Source organism: Penicillium maclennaniae, assembly GCF_028827695.1.
Source record: "Penicillium maclennaniae strain IBT 15551 chromosome Unknown utg000005l:1.0-2652337.0:1.0-2654196.0, whole genome shotgun sequence".
Lineage (NCBI taxonomy): Eukaryota > Fungi > Ascomycota > Eurotiomycetes > Eurotiales > Aspergillaceae > Penicillium > Penicillium maclennaniae.
In genome coordinates, this window is record NW_026623217.1 from 117,947 (window position 1) to 135,645 (window position 17,699).

The 17,699-nt window shown below is 50.0% G+C and overlaps 6 protein-coding genes across 6 annotated transcripts; 2 read left to right on the plus strand and 4 right to left on the minus strand.

The window, feature by feature from the left end:
• Positions 1 to 494: 494 nt before the first annotated feature.
• Positions 495 to 1,704, minus strand: N7477_005276 (NAD(P)/FAD-dependent oxidoreductase; the record flags this gene model as incomplete). Its single annotated transcript, XM_056966939.1, has 2 exons — positions 495 to 1,429; positions 1,482 to 1,704. The coding sequence occupies 2 exons, from the start codon at positions 1,702 to 1,704 to the stop codon at positions 495 to 497; spliced, it is 1,158 nt and encodes a 385-aa protein (XP_056821693.1).
• An 875-nt stretch (positions 1,705 to 2,579) lies between these two features.
• N7477_005277 (uncharacterized protein) lies at positions 2,580 to 3,405 on the minus strand (the record flags this gene model as incomplete). Its single annotated transcript, XM_056966940.1, has 2 exons — positions 2,580 to 3,023; positions 3,076 to 3,405. The coding sequence occupies 2 exons, from the start codon at positions 3,403 to 3,405 to the stop codon at positions 2,580 to 2,582; spliced, it is 774 nt and encodes a 257-aa protein (XP_056821694.1).
• A 280-nt stretch (positions 3,406 to 3,685) lies between these two features.
• On the minus strand, positions 3,686 to 4,936 carry N7477_005278 (uncharacterized protein; the record flags this gene model as incomplete). The annotated part of the gene is made up of 4 exons (XM_056966941.1): positions 3,686 to 4,439; positions 4,493 to 4,559; positions 4,620 to 4,714; positions 4,761 to 4,936. The coding sequence occupies 4 exons, from the start codon at positions 4,934 to 4,936 to the stop codon at positions 3,686 to 3,688; spliced, it is 1,092 nt and encodes a 363-aa protein (XP_056821695.1).
• Positions 4,937 to 6,405: 1,469 nt separating this feature from the next.
• Positions 6,406 to 7,318, plus strand: N7477_005279 (FMN-dependent alpha-hydroxy acid dehydrogenase family protein; the record flags this gene model as incomplete). The annotated part of the gene is made up of 2 exons (XM_056966942.1): positions 6,406 to 6,452; positions 6,559 to 7,318. 2 exons carry the CDS (start codon positions 6,406 to 6,408, stop codon positions 7,316 to 7,318), a joined length of 807 nt encoding a protein of 268 aa, XP_056821696.1.
• Positions 7,319 to 8,534: 1,216 nt separating this feature from the next.
• On the plus strand, positions 8,535 to 9,438 carry N7477_005280 (ketopantoate reductase family protein; the record flags this gene model as incomplete). Its single annotated transcript, XM_056966943.1, has 2 exons — positions 8,535 to 8,816; positions 8,866 to 9,438. 2 exons carry the CDS (start codon positions 8,535 to 8,537, stop codon positions 9,436 to 9,438), a joined length of 855 nt encoding a protein of 284 aa, XP_056821697.1.
• A 719-nt stretch (positions 9,439 to 10,157) lies between these two features.
• Positions 10,158 to 14,030, minus strand: N7477_005281 (DUF3433 domain-containing protein; the record flags this gene model as incomplete). The annotated part of the gene is made up of 2 exons (XM_056966944.1): positions 10,158 to 13,855; positions 13,982 to 14,030. 2 exons carry the CDS (start codon positions 14,028 to 14,030, stop codon positions 10,158 to 10,160), a joined length of 3,747 nt encoding a protein of 1,248 aa, XP_056821698.1.
• Between the last annotated feature and the right edge of the window lie 3,669 nt (positions 14,031 to 17,699).

The window sequence follows — 17,699 nt, forward strand, 5'->3', positions numbered from 1 at the left end:
GCCGACGATGGATGTTATGATATTGCCAATGACCATGGGATCCCATTGGCGTCATTCTAAGCCTGGAATCTAGCAGTAAAAACTGATTGCTCTGGACTATAGGCTGATGAGTACGTTTGCGTGGGTGTGAAGTCGAGTCGAGAAGAGTGTCGGGCACAAAAATGGCTTTAATTGGGGAGATTATGGGCACAGGGCCCCCGAGTTAGGACCGAAAGACCAACCGACAGAGATGCACAAGGTATGGAGGTGTCGAAAGGTCCGCCGGTCTGATGCCCCACGGCCCAGCGAGATTGGCAAAGCCGGGAGGGGACGAATGAGGCATGTGTGCCGCAACACAGAACACAGGGCACCGGAGCTACTGAATCTGGCCTATGTGAAGTTTGCGATGGGGTTTCTTGTATACTGAGTATATTCAATATTTATGAGAAAGTGGGCTAAGTCACAACGCACGGATTCGTAGTAATCTTTTAATGGATCATTACAATTGTGGATCATTACAGCTTTCTGGCCCGAGTCCATTGAGGCTCAAGATTGTCGCCGATGGCACGGATGGCCTCCCTCTCAAGCTCGCGACAAGCAAGCAGTTCATCACGTTTAGACACCTTGGAGGCCGACTCCTCACGAGACATCTCGACGTGGATGTATACGGCCGCGCGCTTTCCGCTGAACATGGCATGAGGCACATTGGTGCTACCGTCCGAGTTCGCGTCACCAATGGCAAAGACACCGCTCTGACTCGTGAGCATGGCGCTGGTGACGTCGATTTTGTTGTCAATCACGTTCAGGCCCATTTGCTTGGGCAGGGTGGAATGCTGCGCGGTCGCGAAATTGGTGATGAAGGCACTGCGCTCAATAGGCTCCCCCTCAGTGAAATGGATCAGGAACTTGTCATACTGTGTGTCACTGGTCCGATTACGGTGAGCGTCACCGTTCTGAAGACGCTCAATGCGCTCGATGGTTCGGTTCTCGATTTTGATGTTCCAGGCATTGAGCTGCTCCTCCCAGCCTTCGTGCTGAGCGGTGGCCGCAGCCTCGCCCTGGGCATCTTGAGTGCCGTTGACAAAGGCAATAATGTCAGAGAACAGAGTGTGGGTTTCCAAGACGCTACCCAGAACATCAGCAATGCTGCCGAGGATGCCGAAAGGCTGATTCCGGTGTTCATAGCCGTCGCACCACGGGCACCAGAAGATACCCTTTCCGAAAGCTTCCTGCAGGCCCGGGGTGTTGGGGAGTACGTCGCGTAGACCCGTGCCTAGAACGATTTTGCGGGCGGTATAATTTTTGCCGGTGTTGTCGGCGACAGTGAACGAAGACAGATCACCCGAGTCGATGGGCGTGATCGAAATCACCGTGTTGTTACTCCAATGAGCTGTAGGGTAGCGAGAGATCTGCTCGCGAGCCAGCCCACGGAACTCAGCAGGTGGGGTTCCTTGGACCTGTCAGTATCACATTGGGGAGCCAAGCAGCATCATCAAGCGTACCGTCATTGCCAATCACGTCGTGCATCTCCCGGGTCACATCATTACGGTAGTGGTGGTTGTCAAAGAGCAGGGCTGTTCTTCGGACGCGCGAAAGTCCACTCAGGGCACTGAGACCCGCAGGACCACCACCAACCACAATGACATCGTAGTCGGTCTTGGGGATGGGCTCTGCCAAGACCAAGGCCACAGCGGAGAGAATGGGCAAGAGACTCGGAATTCTCATGATAGCTAGGAGAGGCAGTTCGCTGAGGCAGAGCAAGGTCGAACCAGGAAAGCAGGCCTTCTTTATAGGCAGCTGCGCCTAGCGTTGGACAGCGCGGCGCTGCTTGGAGTTGGATCATCGTGTGCTCCTACCTTAGTCTGGCTGATCGAGATCCAGACTGAGTGCCTGTGGGGAATATTGAAGGATTAGTGCGGCGTCCATGGCCCGTTCAGGCCAGAGTTCGCCCTCGGCGAGCTGAAAGTGCGGCGATCGTCGAGATCTGCATCCTGAGGAGTTCAGCACTCAGTTGCGTTAAACAAGCGTTCAAACCAGATTGAGTGGAATAGCGAGAAATTTCCATCTGCCGGGGTCAATCAACCTGGAGATAATGCTTTGCATTCGTTGAAGTGGGCCAAAGAAACGGCCTTGTTGACAGAGTGAGAAGGCTGAAATGATCGACGCAAATGATGGATCTCTTTGCTCCAATGCGCCATTACTGTACTGCACTGTAGCCTTGGGCGATCTTGGCGGAATCACTAGTGCAGCAGGACGCATGCGATTCCCGGTATCCCCGATGCTCGTTCTGCTTCCAAAGCTACATTTCCATGACCCCATCATGGTGATATTGCCAACATCACGACGAACAATGACTTATAGGTAAAAAAGTTGAGTAATAACTTCCTTCTCATACTTTGATTCTGTTCATGCGGCCTATTCATGCCCGCAGTGGGTCTCGTAGGTTCCACTTATCGATCTTCGAAGACGGCTGCTGAATGAGATCATGATCGGACATCTATGCCGAGGATCCCGCGTCGTTTAATTGAATGTGAACATTTCTGGGCCTTTAACTATCTTTCCAGATCCTTGTATATACAGATCTGGGTCCAAGGCGTACCTCACCGACCCATCCAGCCTCCGTCGACTGTGTGTACTTCGCCGCTCACGTATGCGCTGGCTTGACTGGCTAAATACACCACCGGCCCCTTGAAGTCATCCGGGTGACCCCAACGTCCTGCGGGGATGCGACCGAGAATACTTGCGGCGCGTTCCTTGTCCTGCATCAACGCAGCATTCATGTCGGTTGCGACGTAGCCCGGTGCGATGGCGTTGACGTTGATTCCTTTGGATGCCCACTCATTCGACAAAGCCTTGGTCAATTGAGCCACGCCCCCCTTAGCGGCTGCATAGGCCGGGACGGTCAGTCCACCCTGGAAGGAAACCAGGGAAGCCACGTTGATGATGCTACCACGGTGGCCGGACGAATTTGGGGTGCGGGTGAGCATGTACGCGCCCACATCGCGGCAGAGGATGAAGACCGTGGTTAAGTTGACTTGCAGCACCTGTTTGAAGCCCCATGAGCATGGGATGCGCAGCCGCGCTTTTGTCACATACCTCATCCCAATCTTCTTGCGGGAACATGTGGCTTGGGTGCCGTCGCTGAATACCCGCGCAGTTCAACAGAATGTCAATGTCGTGGCCATCTTTGATGACGGACGTAACTAACGCGGAAACCGACTCCTGTGAGGAAAGATCGGCTTTGTAAATCGTGGCCTTCTGACCCAACTTCTCAATTTGCTCTCTTGTCGCCGGGTTGCTTGTATCTCTCTGAACTAAAACAATGTCGGCCCCCGCCTCTGCGAGAGCAATGGCCATCGCTTGGCCAATGCCTCGGGTTCCACCCGTCACTAAAGCGGTTCTGCCAGCAAGTGAAAACAGACTCATGATGTGAGTTGGCTTTCACTAACACCGAAGCGGGGAGAAAGCCGACTATAAACGGCGCTCCATCTCCGACCCCCACGCTCTCCCCGCAGCGACTTGGGTACTACATTCAGCATAACCCCGGGGTTCTTACCAATAATCTGGAGTTCTCGGATCTGTCTGTCCCGAGTGCGAGAGTATGAGCTGATCAGCTCACAGTGATAACACTACAGAACCGAAGAGATTCGCGTAGGATCAAAAATTCGACCTAGGCGATGCGATATGATTATCTAAGGCAATAGTACTACCATTCACGAATTGATCCATCCGGCCCGTAGAATTCCTTCGGCTGCCAGGGCTCTGTCTCTTTGCTGATGCGCCGCACCAGCTCCTCGTCAATGTCAATTCCTAGGCCGGGCTTAGAGGGGGCCGCCACGAATCCCTCGGTAATGTCAAAGACAGTCTTGTCCACCAAGTAGCTATTCAGGTCAATGTCGCCCGCCTCCACGTTGTAATGCATACCCAGAGACATCTCCTGGATGACGAAGTTGGGCGTGGATACGGCTATCTGCAGAGAAGCGGCGAGGGCGATTGGACCCAAAGGACAGTGTGGTGCGATGGCCACATCATAGGTCTCGGCCAAGTTCGCAATACGCCTGGTCTCTGAGATGCCGCCCGCATGGGCGATATCTGGCTGCAGAACATCCACTGACGAGTCTTCCAGGAAACGTTTGACATCCCATCTGGTATAAAGACGTTCGCCAAACGCAATTGGGATGGTTGTGTAATTGGATAGCTGTTTAATCGCCTCCGGGTGTTCGCAGAGCAGCGGCTCCTCAATAAACAAGGGCTGATGCGGCTCCAAAGCTTTGGCCAGTTGCTTCGCCATCGGACGATGCAAACGACCATGGAAATCCAGCCCAGCATCGAGACCGAGGTCTTTGACCCGTTTGAGGCGATCAACGCAGGAATGAATCGCGGACGGCGAGTCGAGCCAGTTCATATCTTCGGTCGCATTCATCTTGACACACTTCAAACCCTGCGCGATGCGTGCCTTGCTGTGAAAGCATTAGAATCTCATGCTACGCCCCCAAAGAGCCGGAGTACTCACGCAGCAGCCTCAACATCGGTCGGGCGGTCGCCACCAATCCAGGCATACACTTGCGCCTTGTTGCGCACTTTGCCGCCCAGCAATTGATACACAGGGACGCCTGAGACGACGACCCTTCAGATCCCACAGGCAATGTCGATACCCGACATGGCTGACATGAAGACAGGACCGCCACGGTAGAATCCCAAGCGCCATATTAACTGCCAGATATGTTCGATCTCACTGCCCGGATTAGCTATGACAGATGAAAGACCAAGTGGATGCTTACTCGGCTTCTAATCCCACGATGCGCGGGATAATTTCATCTAATGCGCCTTCAACAGCCAGAGAATGACCCTCAAGAGTGCCTTCACCCCAGCCAAAGTGGCCCTCCTCGTCAGTGATCTTGACGAACAACCAACGAGGTTTGACCCGGAAATACTCGACCGACTTGATTTGGACCATGCTGAAAAGTGGCAGTGCTGTGCGATTGCAAGCACGAGCGACAGATACCCCTCATCAAATAAGTCGCACGGCACGTCACAGCCCCCGTCATCCCACGCCGTGGGGTGCGCGCCGTGGGATGGGCTCGGTAGAAGTCCGGGGGCGGGAAAGCAGATCATTTTCCCCACGCCAAGTATGAATGAGATTGTCGTGTCATTCTACTACTGGGCCCTGCGGAGCCCAAACGAGGCGAAGGAGAGAAAAGGAGGGAACCACCGATCACTCGATGAAGTCGTAGTCATAGTCTCTTCTACATTTATCCTCTTTGGAACGTTACAAGATACGGAGTACGTCCTTGAAACTGGTCTAGTACAAGTATCGAAAGTTCATGCTTTCTTTGTCAGTCAGATCTCTGAACGCCGTGCGATTGAGCTCCAGTTGTCGCATATGGTCGCTGTCACTAGCGGGAGCCATGTCTTGTATACGGTCGCGATGCCGATTCTCCCATGCTAGTGACACTCCAAGTAGCATGATCAATGCAATCTCGATGAAGTTGACCACGATCATTGATCAGGTTCCCAGTGCATACCCAGGAGCTTGGTCAGTCCTGTAGAAAAATGGCCCCGCAATGTTGCCTGCACAAACTCCCAAAAGGTCATCGCGTTCGTTACGACTTTTTTTGTTGTGACAAGCAATGTTACCGGCGGATATTGACCAAATTATCACGAAAGAGGCATGGTAAGAGCCCGTTAGGTAGTAGCAGATCAGTCGTCCAACTTGGTTGGACTGAAGAAGATAGTGCAGCCCGAAAGTAACCGCCAGGTTTGGCAACACGAACACGATGGCTACGATGAATGTGCCATTTGCAATCTGCATCAAAGCAGTATCGATTATCCCTTGATCAGAACTGTTCTGCCATTCACGTTGCGTTTGCACTTACAAGTGGAGAAACCGGATCCTTTGATGATGAGAGTGCCAAAATTTGAAATTCCTCTTTTGGGAATGTTTGCCGCGAACGCAATTATGAAATAGCCCAGACTTTTCAATCTAAAGCGGCCTCAAGCATCTGTCGGGGCTTCATAGTTTTATTTTCGACACCGGTCTGATTATCACATAGGCGTTCGACGGCGAGCCTTTCCTCACGAGCTGACAGTTGTGGTGCAGTGACAGGGGATTCTGGATGGAAAAGAATCATTACAATTGCTGAAATATAGCTTATCAGCAGTGGCTTGTCATTGATATGAAAGACATTTCATATTCCACCTCCACCCAATTTCACCCCAGGTTTCCCCGCACTTCGTCATCGGTATGTTTGTGTGCTGATCTAAGAGGATGCCCCCAGCTCAACTATACATTGGTCCTGCCCCCACGCTTTCGGGGGGGGGGGGGAACTTTCAAGCGGGGAATACTGAGCCTGTGAGGCACTCTCCGACCGAGCTGTTTCTATGCTGGCATTCCATGCAAGTCTGATCAAGTCCAAAGTAGATACCATGACCATTACAAAGACGGATCTTGGGCAGCATAATAGCCGTCAATCGTGCTGGATCGCTATTCATGACACTGTTTACGATGTGACAGGTAGGCATCATTGGGTGGGAAGGATCTTGAGGGGCAAAGCTCATTCTAGTAGAGTTTCTCAGCAGTCATCCCGGCGGCGCAAGTGTGATCCTACGCTACGCTGGAAAAGATGCCACAGAAGGGTTTGACTCTGTTCATTCACCAGACGTCCTGGAACAGCTGCCTGGAACGGCAATACGAGGTCAAATCGATGCCGCCGAGTTGGGCTCCTGCAAAGTTGCTGGTGCGTCTAGTGTGAGAACAACAGAGCCTCAGCCTGGTGGACCGCCTCCTCTGAGCACTCTGATCAATCTGAACGACTTTCAAAAAGTTGCCGAGAAATATCTGCCAGCCAAGGCCTGGGCCTATTACTCTTCTGGCGCTGACGATGAAATCAGTAAGCGCGAGAATGCCATTTCTTATCAAAAAGTTGCACTACGACCGCGTATATTGAAGAAGGTACCCAATATTGACACGCAAACTTCCATTCTTGGTTACCCTGTATCACTTCCTGTTTACATATCACCCGTTGGCATCGCAAAATTTGCTCATCCAGACGGTGAGTGCGCACTTGCATCGGCTGCCGGAAAGGAAGGACTAGCTCAGGTTCTCGCAAATGGTGCCAGCATGCCGATCGAGCGAGTGATGCAAAGTCGGCTCTCGAGTGAGCAACCGCTGTTCTTCCAACTTTATGTCAATAGAGACATCGGTAAGTCCGTTCAGGCCGTCAAACGTGCAGAAAAGGCCGGTGCTCGAGCTATTTGGATCACCGTGGATTCACCGGTGGTTGGCAAGAGGGAAATGGACGAGCGACTGAATCTTACGGTTGTGGTAGGTATTAGTTGATATAAGTCTCATGAAATAGGCTAAAGTTATCTAGTCGAGTGAAAGCAATATTCAGGGCCCAGGAGTTGCAAAGATCATGGCCAGCCCAATTTCTCCGTATATTGACTGGGAAATTCTCAAATGGCTTCGAAACTTGACCAATCTACCCCTGGTAGTCAAGGGCATCCAGTGTGTCGAGGATGCTGTGCTTGCCTATGAACATGGTGTGCATGGTATCGTTCTCTCCAATCATGGGGGTCGCTCTCAGGATACGTACGTCCTCCAGACGAACCTTTCAATGCGCTCGAAGCTGACAATCACAGTGCTCAATCGCCACTTCTGACTTTGCTTGAGATACGACGATTTGCACCCCATTTGATACACAGCAGCATGCAAATCCTCATTGACGGTGGTATTCGCAGAGGGACGGATGTACTCAAAGCAATTGCTCTGGGGGGCAACGGCTGTCGGCCTCGGACGACCATTTTTATTCAGCATGTGTGCTGGATACGGTGAGGATGGCGTACGGAGGATGGTGGAGATCCTCCGTCAAGAAATTGAGGCTAATATGGTTTTCCTGGGTGCCGCGAATCTCAAGGACTTACGGCCAGAGATGGTAAATGCAAGCCGACTGGAGCGGAATGTAACCGGCAGCGTCAACTTATGAGACAACTCATGTGTCCGTTAGATGGTGCGATTTTATCGTAGAACAAGAAACAAGCATGTTTTCCCTTCGTACACATAACGCCTTTCTACGGGACTGACCAGAGTAGACAGACTGAGCCTTGGCTCTTCTCGGGTATGCAGCACACCTTCCTCCGATTCTAACCCCACGTCAGTCTCGGGCAATTGCCGCGCCCCGCGCAGACATTCCAACTCGAGAAATCTTTTTCGACGAAGTGAGCGAGAGAGAGGAACAAAAATATTCCCGCAGAGAACTTTTCGAGTCACTATCTTCCCCAGAGGACAAAAATCATGTCCGATCAGATCGAGGTTCTGTTATACGGCCTGGGAGCGTACGTGAGCCCACTTACTCGCGCACTCGGAGGTCGCTAATTTGGCAATAGCATCGGCTCTTTCTACGCCTTCATCTTGAGCCGCTCCAAGAACGTGCGCTTGACAGTGGTCGCTCGATCAAATTTTGAGGCTGTCAACGCTAATGTAGGAGAGATTTGTCGAGTCTCCTAAGCTCTGCTCGCTAATGGCACTCAGGGTATTACTATCGACAGTGAGAACCATGGCAAGCACACCTTCCATCCGCATCGAGGTAGGAAACATTTCGCTTTACATCTGGTATCTCGTTGACTCAAATCGATCAGTGGTCAGGTCCCCATCCGAAGCATCAGCCGCTGACTACGTCGTGTGCGCCCACAAGGCCATTGATCAGGAGGATGTGGTAGTGCAATTACAGCCAGTGGTGGATCAGAGTCGGACGACAATCGTGATAATACAAAATGGAGTCGGTAATGAGGAGGCCTTCAGGAAGCGATTCCCGGCAAGCTCCATTTTAACTTGTGTGGTGTGTTCATTGAAAAGCACACGCTTTGGATCTTGACTGACCATAACAGACCTGGGTGGGAGCGACACAAATTAGCCCCGGCATCGTTAAGCACACCAAGTCCGAGGATATGCAGATCGGCCTTTTCCCCCATGGACAGGCCGAAAGGGTGACGGATCAGCAAAACCTCGATATTTTCGCTGAGTTGCTCCAGAATGGCCAAACTCGTTTCCAGATTCTTGAAGATATCCAACAAAAGCGATGGGAGAAGGTTGTATGGAACGCGGCATGGAACTCTCTCACTGCGTTGACGATGGTAGACACTCAGACGTGGCTACACTCCTCAGAATACGCCGAGCCCTTCACTCGGGAGTTGATGCGTGAAGTCATCGACATTGCTCGCGGTTGTGGCGTTGCTTTAACAGATGAGCTCCCTGAGCAACTGATCGGAAAGATCAAGGCCATGCCAGGCATTGGGAGCAGCATGCAGACTGATTGCAAGAACGGACGACCCATGGAGATCGATGTTATTTTGGGCTTCCCAGTGCGTAAATCACGAGAGCTGGGAATAAAGGCCCCACGCTTGGAGAGCCTCTATGTCATCCTGCGAGCGATAGATGGTCGACTGCGTGCTGCACTGTAGACAGAGCGGTGCAAAGACTGCCTTCACTTTTGTCGAGGTGCTTCAACGAGACATCGATCCTCTGACTTTTAGCCCACCAAACTCTCAAAGTCATGGCGTATGCAAATTTATCCTGAAACGCCCTCTGGAAACGATTGTTGAAAGCGCACCTGATGGAATATATTGTATGCATGAACCAGAATGATCAACTAGCAATTACTACCCACAGCAGTCATTGTTTTGGTATATACTTATTCGTTGTGGCTCAACTTCTCATACTCTGACTGCTTTCCGCCAGTGCAGCTTGCGAGTAAAAAAAAACCTTTCCATGGTATGCTAGTATCTTGGTAGTAATCAAATCATAAAATAAGGTGTGATCTGGCTTGTCGGGCCAGGCAAATTGATCGAACGGTTTGATGGCTATATGTATTCATAATCATAAGAACCATGAAGTGCAAATTCAAGCGTGATTGGTGTATTTAAACAATAATTACTATAAACTCAGGCTCCTGATCTCAAGGTGCATTCGGTGCATACTTGCCGAACTTGGCCCAGCGGCCCAGATTTCTTTAGACAAGGCAAGAACCAGCTCACCTGTCGATTAATCTATTTGTTCAGGCGCCTGCAAAGCCCCCTCTCAACGCCAAATCTCCTAGTATATACAAGAACCTTAAAAGGCAAAACAACAAGTCCAGAAATAAATCAAAGATGTCATTACATACATAGAGGCGCAAGCCCGCTTAATTTCGCGTCCGTGACTGCGATCCTGATAACTCTTGCAGTTGGATAGATGTGATCTTGTTGACCTCGGCCTCTGGTTCAGCCTGGGGGACTGGGGATGGGGTGTCGGGGGGTGAAGAATCTGGACATTTCGCCTCAGTTGGCTCTTCATCCACCGCAAAACGCCAGCGGCCATCAGGCCCCATGAACATGCGAAAGCCATAACGCTTGTCCAAGGTCGTAAGGTGGGCACGTCGTTGGGTGTTATTCCACGAATGCGTGTCATCAAAGTCACGTAGCATCCGACTGTGCGCAATCCAAGGTATGATAGCGCCAATGGACCGTGGCATCCGTGGGCCTCGAAAGCGGCCTCGCCGTGTCCCAAATACGATGAGAACGACCAACGTGTCGAAGGCGATGATGATCAATGCAATTGCAAGTGATGGCACGGAAGGTACCATCGTCCAAGTGCTTCTGATGACAGTAGCATTTTCGGCCGGCAAAGGTTTGTCCAGAGGATTGAGATAAATGTCTCGCCAAATGGAGAAATAGGTACTATAGACCCATTCGTAGACTGTTTGAGTCAAATCTATCATTTTCTCGGGGCGCAGAGAGTCAAAGTCAGGGTCATCACGTTGATAGAGACGAGCGACAAGAAATCCAGCCCAGTCATAAGATGATATGTTGTACGAGCCATTGTGAGAACTGGTATTGCCCACGTAGCTTTCCGGAATGGCTGCAAACACCTTGTTAAATTGACCCAGGCTGACGGTGGCGTTCTCGAACATCTCCCCTTCCGTGATCAATGTCTTTGCAATGGGCTTGTGCCCATAAATTTGGCCCTTCTGGTCAAAGAGGAGCGAATAGTTCTGCATTTGAATCTTGGGCTCGCAGTGTAGGGCAATGGTGTTGTTGTCGTTGATCGGAGTGTCTGCTAGGTAGTCCCAACGGCCAACAACGAGAACCGTGGAGGTTTGACAGACATCCGAACCGTTCATATCCGCAGGGGACAAAAAGTGGATTGAAAGCGCAATACCTTCATTCTTACTTTTCAAGGATGGCATCTGTGCCACGCATTGCACCGAGGAGTTGTCAAATAGCGAATAATGCCAGTACTCGTGACCTGATGTCTGGTTCCGGTAAAGGGATTGATCTGGCGAAACGGCAGTACAATCCAACGATGCCCCCACGCCTAGAGTTGTTGCTCCGTAGAGTGCGTCTGGGTCACGATTTTGGACATGGACCGGAATGAAGGATTGATTGGGGCTTGTCCAAGACAACATGGGGACTCCACTGGTGATACTCGTCTGAATCAAGTCATACTCGGTGAATTCAGCCGCAAAGTCTGTGCGCCAGAACATGAACTGACTATAGTTCATGCTCAGGTCATTTGTCGGCATTGTGGAAGACGTTAGTTCCTGAGTAAACAGCCCGCCTGCAACGACAGTCAGAATCATGTTAACGACACAGGCCAAAGACACCAGCCCAAGCAGGACATGTCGGTCACGAGCAGCTTTGAAAAATACGGCAAACGGGCTCTGAGATGAGTAGTTGAGCGAAAGAGAAGCCCGCGCTGACGCCATCCCACGTTGTAGGTGAACCCATGGCTCCAGTACGCTGAGATTCCGATGGATCGATGTGCACAACGAGCTCACTGATGATGCCACGACTGAGGGTAAGAAGGAAAGAACCACCTGAAGAGTGCTTGAATCCGACTGGTTTAAATGTCGAAATTTGCCATCTTTGACAAGAGAAGAGACAACCAGGCCCATGAGAATGATGACTGCCGCCAGGGCTGAGAACTCAACAATGAAGAAGGGGATGAGAAGGAAATGAGGCATAGGGTCGTTGGAGAGCCGCAAATTTGGCTCCAATTGTACGGGTGAACCATCATCCGCAAGTATCTCGATTTGATTGCCTGACGGGCCAAGCCGCCAGCGGCATCTTGCATTCCGAAATATTCGACGTAATTGACGGGTGGAAAATTGATGGAATTCGGCGTGCGGTTCGGCGAGTATGTTCGAAGGGTGGAAGATGTTTGCGGCGATACTACACATGGCCCCAATCGAGCCAGGGTCACTTTTGAGAAAGGTCTCGCGAGACCGGTATATAAAGATAAGGTAGATAGCGGTCAAGGTGGCCAATCCGAGAATGAGCTCAGACCAAAGAGCTGCGAATGGTACGATAGAGATGGCGACTTGGGTTGTGCTCCGAGTGGCAGGAATGATGGTAGGCTTGCGATCAGGATCAAAGAGACGCCCGAGAGTTAGAACAAAGGTCTGCTTGACATCGCGAGTAATTCTGGATACCAAGTCTGCTTCAGTCATGATTGAGGACATGTCAAGGACCAAAAAGGGTTGGAGATCGCCCAGCTCTTGGCTAATAACCGGAAGCTCAGTGATCGTGCGAGCGCCGGTGGTAGCATTATTACGAATGAAGAGCATGTCACTAGTGTACGGAGCGCGTCGAGAAAGAAGAGCCTGGAAATGATCGATGTTGAATTCTGCCGAAGTTAGAGTCCGAGTCGTCGCAGGGTGAATCTGGATGGATTCGACGGAGCTATTTGAGTGCATCAAAACACGTGCATCGGCTTTGTGGTAGGTGATGTCACAAGCAAAGGCGATTCCAGAGGCAGAATATTCAGTCTCGTGGGAAGTTTTAGACTCGGTTGCGTTGACTTCAATAAGCATCCCATAGATGTCGTATGGATCGCACCCGGTTGCCGTGAAAGCTTGCGTGTGATTCGAGAACGCGGCCGTGGCTGAGCCACTCATGACAGGCTCCCAGTATCGGACCTGAAGGTAATCGGTGGAGGGAAACCAAATGCTGTCGTAGTGAAAATCCAGTTTACATTGGACCGTGTCTCCATACGTATCCTCCATATCGATGCCACTGGCATTCCACGAGATCGTTGGATACCCGTTCGTCGTTTGGCCAATGGTGACTGACAGATCATCATCCACACCCACATTCTCGCACGTTGTCTGGGCCCAATAAAGCTCCTGGTCCAAGGTCCACAGCGTTTCCTCTTCTGCGTGGTTGGCCTCGTTGCTCGGGATTTCGACTGGTGCGATCGCAAAATCGGAAGATCTGGAACGACGCAGTCGCTCATCAGATGAGAGAACGGAATCAACGGTGTTGTTCGCTTGCGTCGACATCCAGATCGCTTGGGTATTCAAATCCACCAGGGTTGGCCAACTCTTCATCGTTTCGTATACAACCAAATCTACCTCTCGTAGCTCGAAAATTGTACTCTGCAGCGCGGGAAGAATCATGCGAATCGATAAGGTAACCATAGAGACCCAAAGAACAATCCAGTGACGGCGGCGGGCGGCATTGATAGGAGTGAGGATGGTCTGACCGAAATTGTAGTTGATGAAGAGAACTGCGGCCGGGGCTCCGTCAGGCTTGGATAATTGAAAATACGGCTCGAGACGAAGAACATCAAAATCGGTCACCGTCCACACCATCATAAGCAAGAGAGCCAAAATGATGGGCACGTAGTTATAACCAAAGGATTCCAGAGGGGAGACATCGTCCGTATCGGTAAAAAAGACCAGTCCTCCTTCGCGATTGCTATATCGCCTGAGTCCTTCCAGTGTAAATAACATGGTCAACATTATACACACAACGCCGGCGAGGTAAGGGGGACGCAGGGCGATCGGGCGCCAACCGCATTGTCGGCCAGCGACGGGTGCGTTGAAGGGCGCGATGAATGCTGTACAGATAGCACAGTCAGCATTTTGACTTCAAATGATCCACGGGTGTTTTTTCATCTCTCGATCAAAACCGGAGAGGAGATGAAGAGCCCAGAAAGAAGGATGGGGTTAAGAGACCAACTGACCGGCCCATGTTGCCCAGAACCCCCGCGCCTTGTCGCCATCAACGGACATGCTGGATTGAAGCCCGGGGGAGGCGAGTTGCAGGAATCGCAGGGCATTGCCAAACTTGAATACTTTTCACAGAATCATAGCGGGATGCAGAGGGGACCGGTCGAAGGAGCCAAGAAATCTCTGCGACTCGGTGACATGACGTGACGAGGGGAGGTTGAAAGGGAAGAAATCTTGGCCGCGCGGTCGCGTGGGGCCGATCAGCTTCTTTGGCTGGTTCCTGCTTCCCTTGACCTCGCAGACTACTTTATCGAAACTCCGAGCCTCTCGTGGAATCAGCATCCGGTCCTCTAGAGCACGTGGTACCTGTTGAGCTACGATGGATACACTGAAATTCTTTTGCTTTCAATTCCTGGTCTCCCACGGTTGGGGCAGGGGCACAGCCATGGCATGGATCCGATTCTGTTCCTGAGCCGAGAAAATGACTTGTAGGGTGGCGGGGTGCGCTTGGCATTGCTTTGCTGGTTTATCGACCCTCTACACTTGCCAAGTTGCGGTGGATTGAACCTCGGAGAGCATTCGTGACTATATCTTGGCACCTAGGACTCAGAATGAAGTGTCCTAGCCTGCCCTTATTAATATTATTTAGTCCGGGGATGGGACTATATTCAAATCCATTTTGTTTTATAACAGACGAGAAATAATTGGCATGATTTGTATTCGCCACTTTCCTCTCCCACCATAGTTCTCATTATCCTTACTATATCTCAATAGATGGAGAATACCACCATACACTATGTTTTGTTCACTGCACTTGTCTTCTCGCCCACAATGAAAATTTTCCTCTCCAATCGGCAAGTATCCCTCATACCCACTGGAATTTCGCTCCATCTGGAAGTTCAAGATTCAATGCACACTGTACGCAGTTGTTCGGATATTCTCATTTTTTGAGCATTATTGTGGCAGATTGAAAGAGGGCCAATGATATGATGACCCAGGAAAGACTGCCACAGTCTTTGGGGTCACTTGAAATGGTTAAATCAGAACTCATCGCGTAGATATTACCCATCGAGCTCGAGCTTCTGCCTAAAGGGACTATTTGTAAATCATAGTTGCCATGGCTAAGCCTCATCAGCCGGCCGAGACTGGAGTACGACAGAAACGATCGAGTATACAATGAATGCCTTCATTCTGGCCTGGCAAGGGAGGACTGACTTTCTGATGGTGAATGATGGTCCCTTCAATTTTGCCACCGGGAGACCAAAGAAATCAAGATTGGCTGCCTCATAAACTACTCCCAAACTAACCACCCACCTTCCAATTCACAGTTTTCTCATAATAGAGCTCTGGATTGTTTCTTCCAATTGAAATTCCAGTTCAATATTGTCTGATACTTGTCAAAAAAAAACTTCATTTGACATTCCTTAAAGAAGGCACTTGGTCCAAGGCAATACGATATTGTGTGTATGATGGCCATTGATGACGTTGTGGCTAACAGAGAAAAAATATCAAGCTACCGGAAGAAGTTCGACATCAAAGCAGACCCACACGATCACCTCAAACATGTCCTTTACGTGGCTGTTAGACTAACTTTCTCATTTGCCAATAGGGGGGTTGACTCACGACCCAGTGGCTTGGCTCTTTTAGAGATGGACTTTGCCTGATCTTGCTTTATTCTAGCTAAACGTGCTCTGAATTGGTCCGTTAGAATTGCCAAAAAATCTTGTCTCTTTGTCAACAAAAAGGAACTGAAGAAATATGTGACTCACTCTTCTGCCGCCTCTCGCTCCAGATGTTTGATGTGCTCCCTAGCCTCCTTCACAGCCCTTCTAGATGCCAACAAAGCTTTGTCTGCCTCTTTTTCCGCTGCTTCAGCGATAAGGACTTGCTCATGGGCAGCTTGAATTGATGGGTCTTCGGGCATGCGACGAAGAAGGCTGTGCCGACGAGAGCTTCTTGCTGAAGAGCCTGAGTGTGAGGAGATAGATGAGCGGGTTGAATGCGATGAGTGGATTCCAGCGAGTTTGTGATTATGTGCTCGATTGGGATCATCTATGCTGTGTCCTGAAGAGGAGCTTGCAGCAGAGTCTCGATGAAAGAATGGCATGCTTAAAGGTCACTCTCTTATAATATAGAAGAATCTTGTGGTACAATCTTCTAGATGTCGACTATAATGATGTACCGAGTTTCAGCTTGACCTTTGAAGCGACTTGATTTTGCTATGGTGGCCACAGCGCATCAATAAATAGATCTTTCTGGCACCCTTATTATGTACCCAAGTCTGACGTCAAGTTGTCGGTCAAAGCTTCCCTAGTGATATATCCCTGTAGAGCACTTTTCGACTTTGCTGCGGTGAGATGACGTCAGATCACTCGCAACATCGATGAAGACATTGGTCGACATCAATGTAAGAACATGGCTTTGACAAGATCGTCTATCGACTTGATAGACTGAGCTACTTACTGGCCAAGTAAATGCAAGAAAGGTGGGTGCTGTCCCCGGATTCTGTCAACGGCGCTCTGCCATTGCGTCAACGGAACAAGCATGTAGATAGTGATAGATAGTGATATAGATTAACGCCCCAATTAGAACACGAAGTTAATTTGCTAGGGTCAATCGAGCCAACGATCATTTCTTGACTTGGAACCATGTCTAACCTAAGATAGAAATCAAGGTTGCAGATCTCTCTCAGCTACCACACCTCAAACCTGGTGGCGCTCGCCAACTAAGCCACGCTGAGCAAGGTCGTACCGTCATGTTTTGGATGGAAAAACCGTTGTTTCTATGTCTTCCCTGTTGACTCTCACCTGTCATGACATGAATAGTTTTGTCTATATCGGGGTCAATCAGACGGATGAGGAGGGCATAGCAACCAAGATATATTCTACCCACCACAAACATTTCTCAGTCGCTAGACTTCACTTTGGAACTAATGAAGCAGATCGACTTGACTCTTATTTCGCACACTTTGAGAACTGAATTGTCCCCTCTACCTTCCTCGGCGAGATTGAATCAGTCTGAAGGTTTCTCGAGATTATCATCAACCTCAAGATGATCAACATGAAAGCCCCGTATATTCTCTCATTAGTCTTGGACCTTCCTTGAGGAAAGGCTAGATCCGTGGCTCGCATCAGCTGACTGATCAAATTGGAGCCTCATATTTCCAAGCCTTGGATCATCTTAACGAGTTGACTGATTTTTATTTTTCGCGTTTGTTTTTGGGCCACCATACAATTATGGATTACCAAACTTTCGTACCTAGGACTGAACGGTCGTACTTGAATGGAGACCATCAAGCAGGTCGCTAACATCATGTAGAATACGAATAAGGTGTTTCATACTGACATTTTGTTTTCGGTGAGCATTTTAATTTTCTATTGTAGATCACAGTCATCAAGAAGCTGAATATTGAATCTGGACTATTCCGATTTGCTTTAATAATCACTCGCGACCTCAAGCAGATATATAATGTGCCTGGTGCTTGAGGCAGAATAATTGAATATCCCCCTCTCTTTCTGTCTTCCTTCGTCTTCACTTGTCCGGTGAGTATTCGCGTTTCTTTTATCGTAGCATGGGCCGCCATATACTGGTGTCCACTTTCCACAAGTAAGATATCTCAAGATCTTAAGCTCCCCAGCTTTTGTCCTTCAATGTCGGGAGTTTTATTCAGCACTTCAGACTACGAAGAGATTTCTTCGAGATTTGAGCCTAACGAACGCAATATTCGAACAG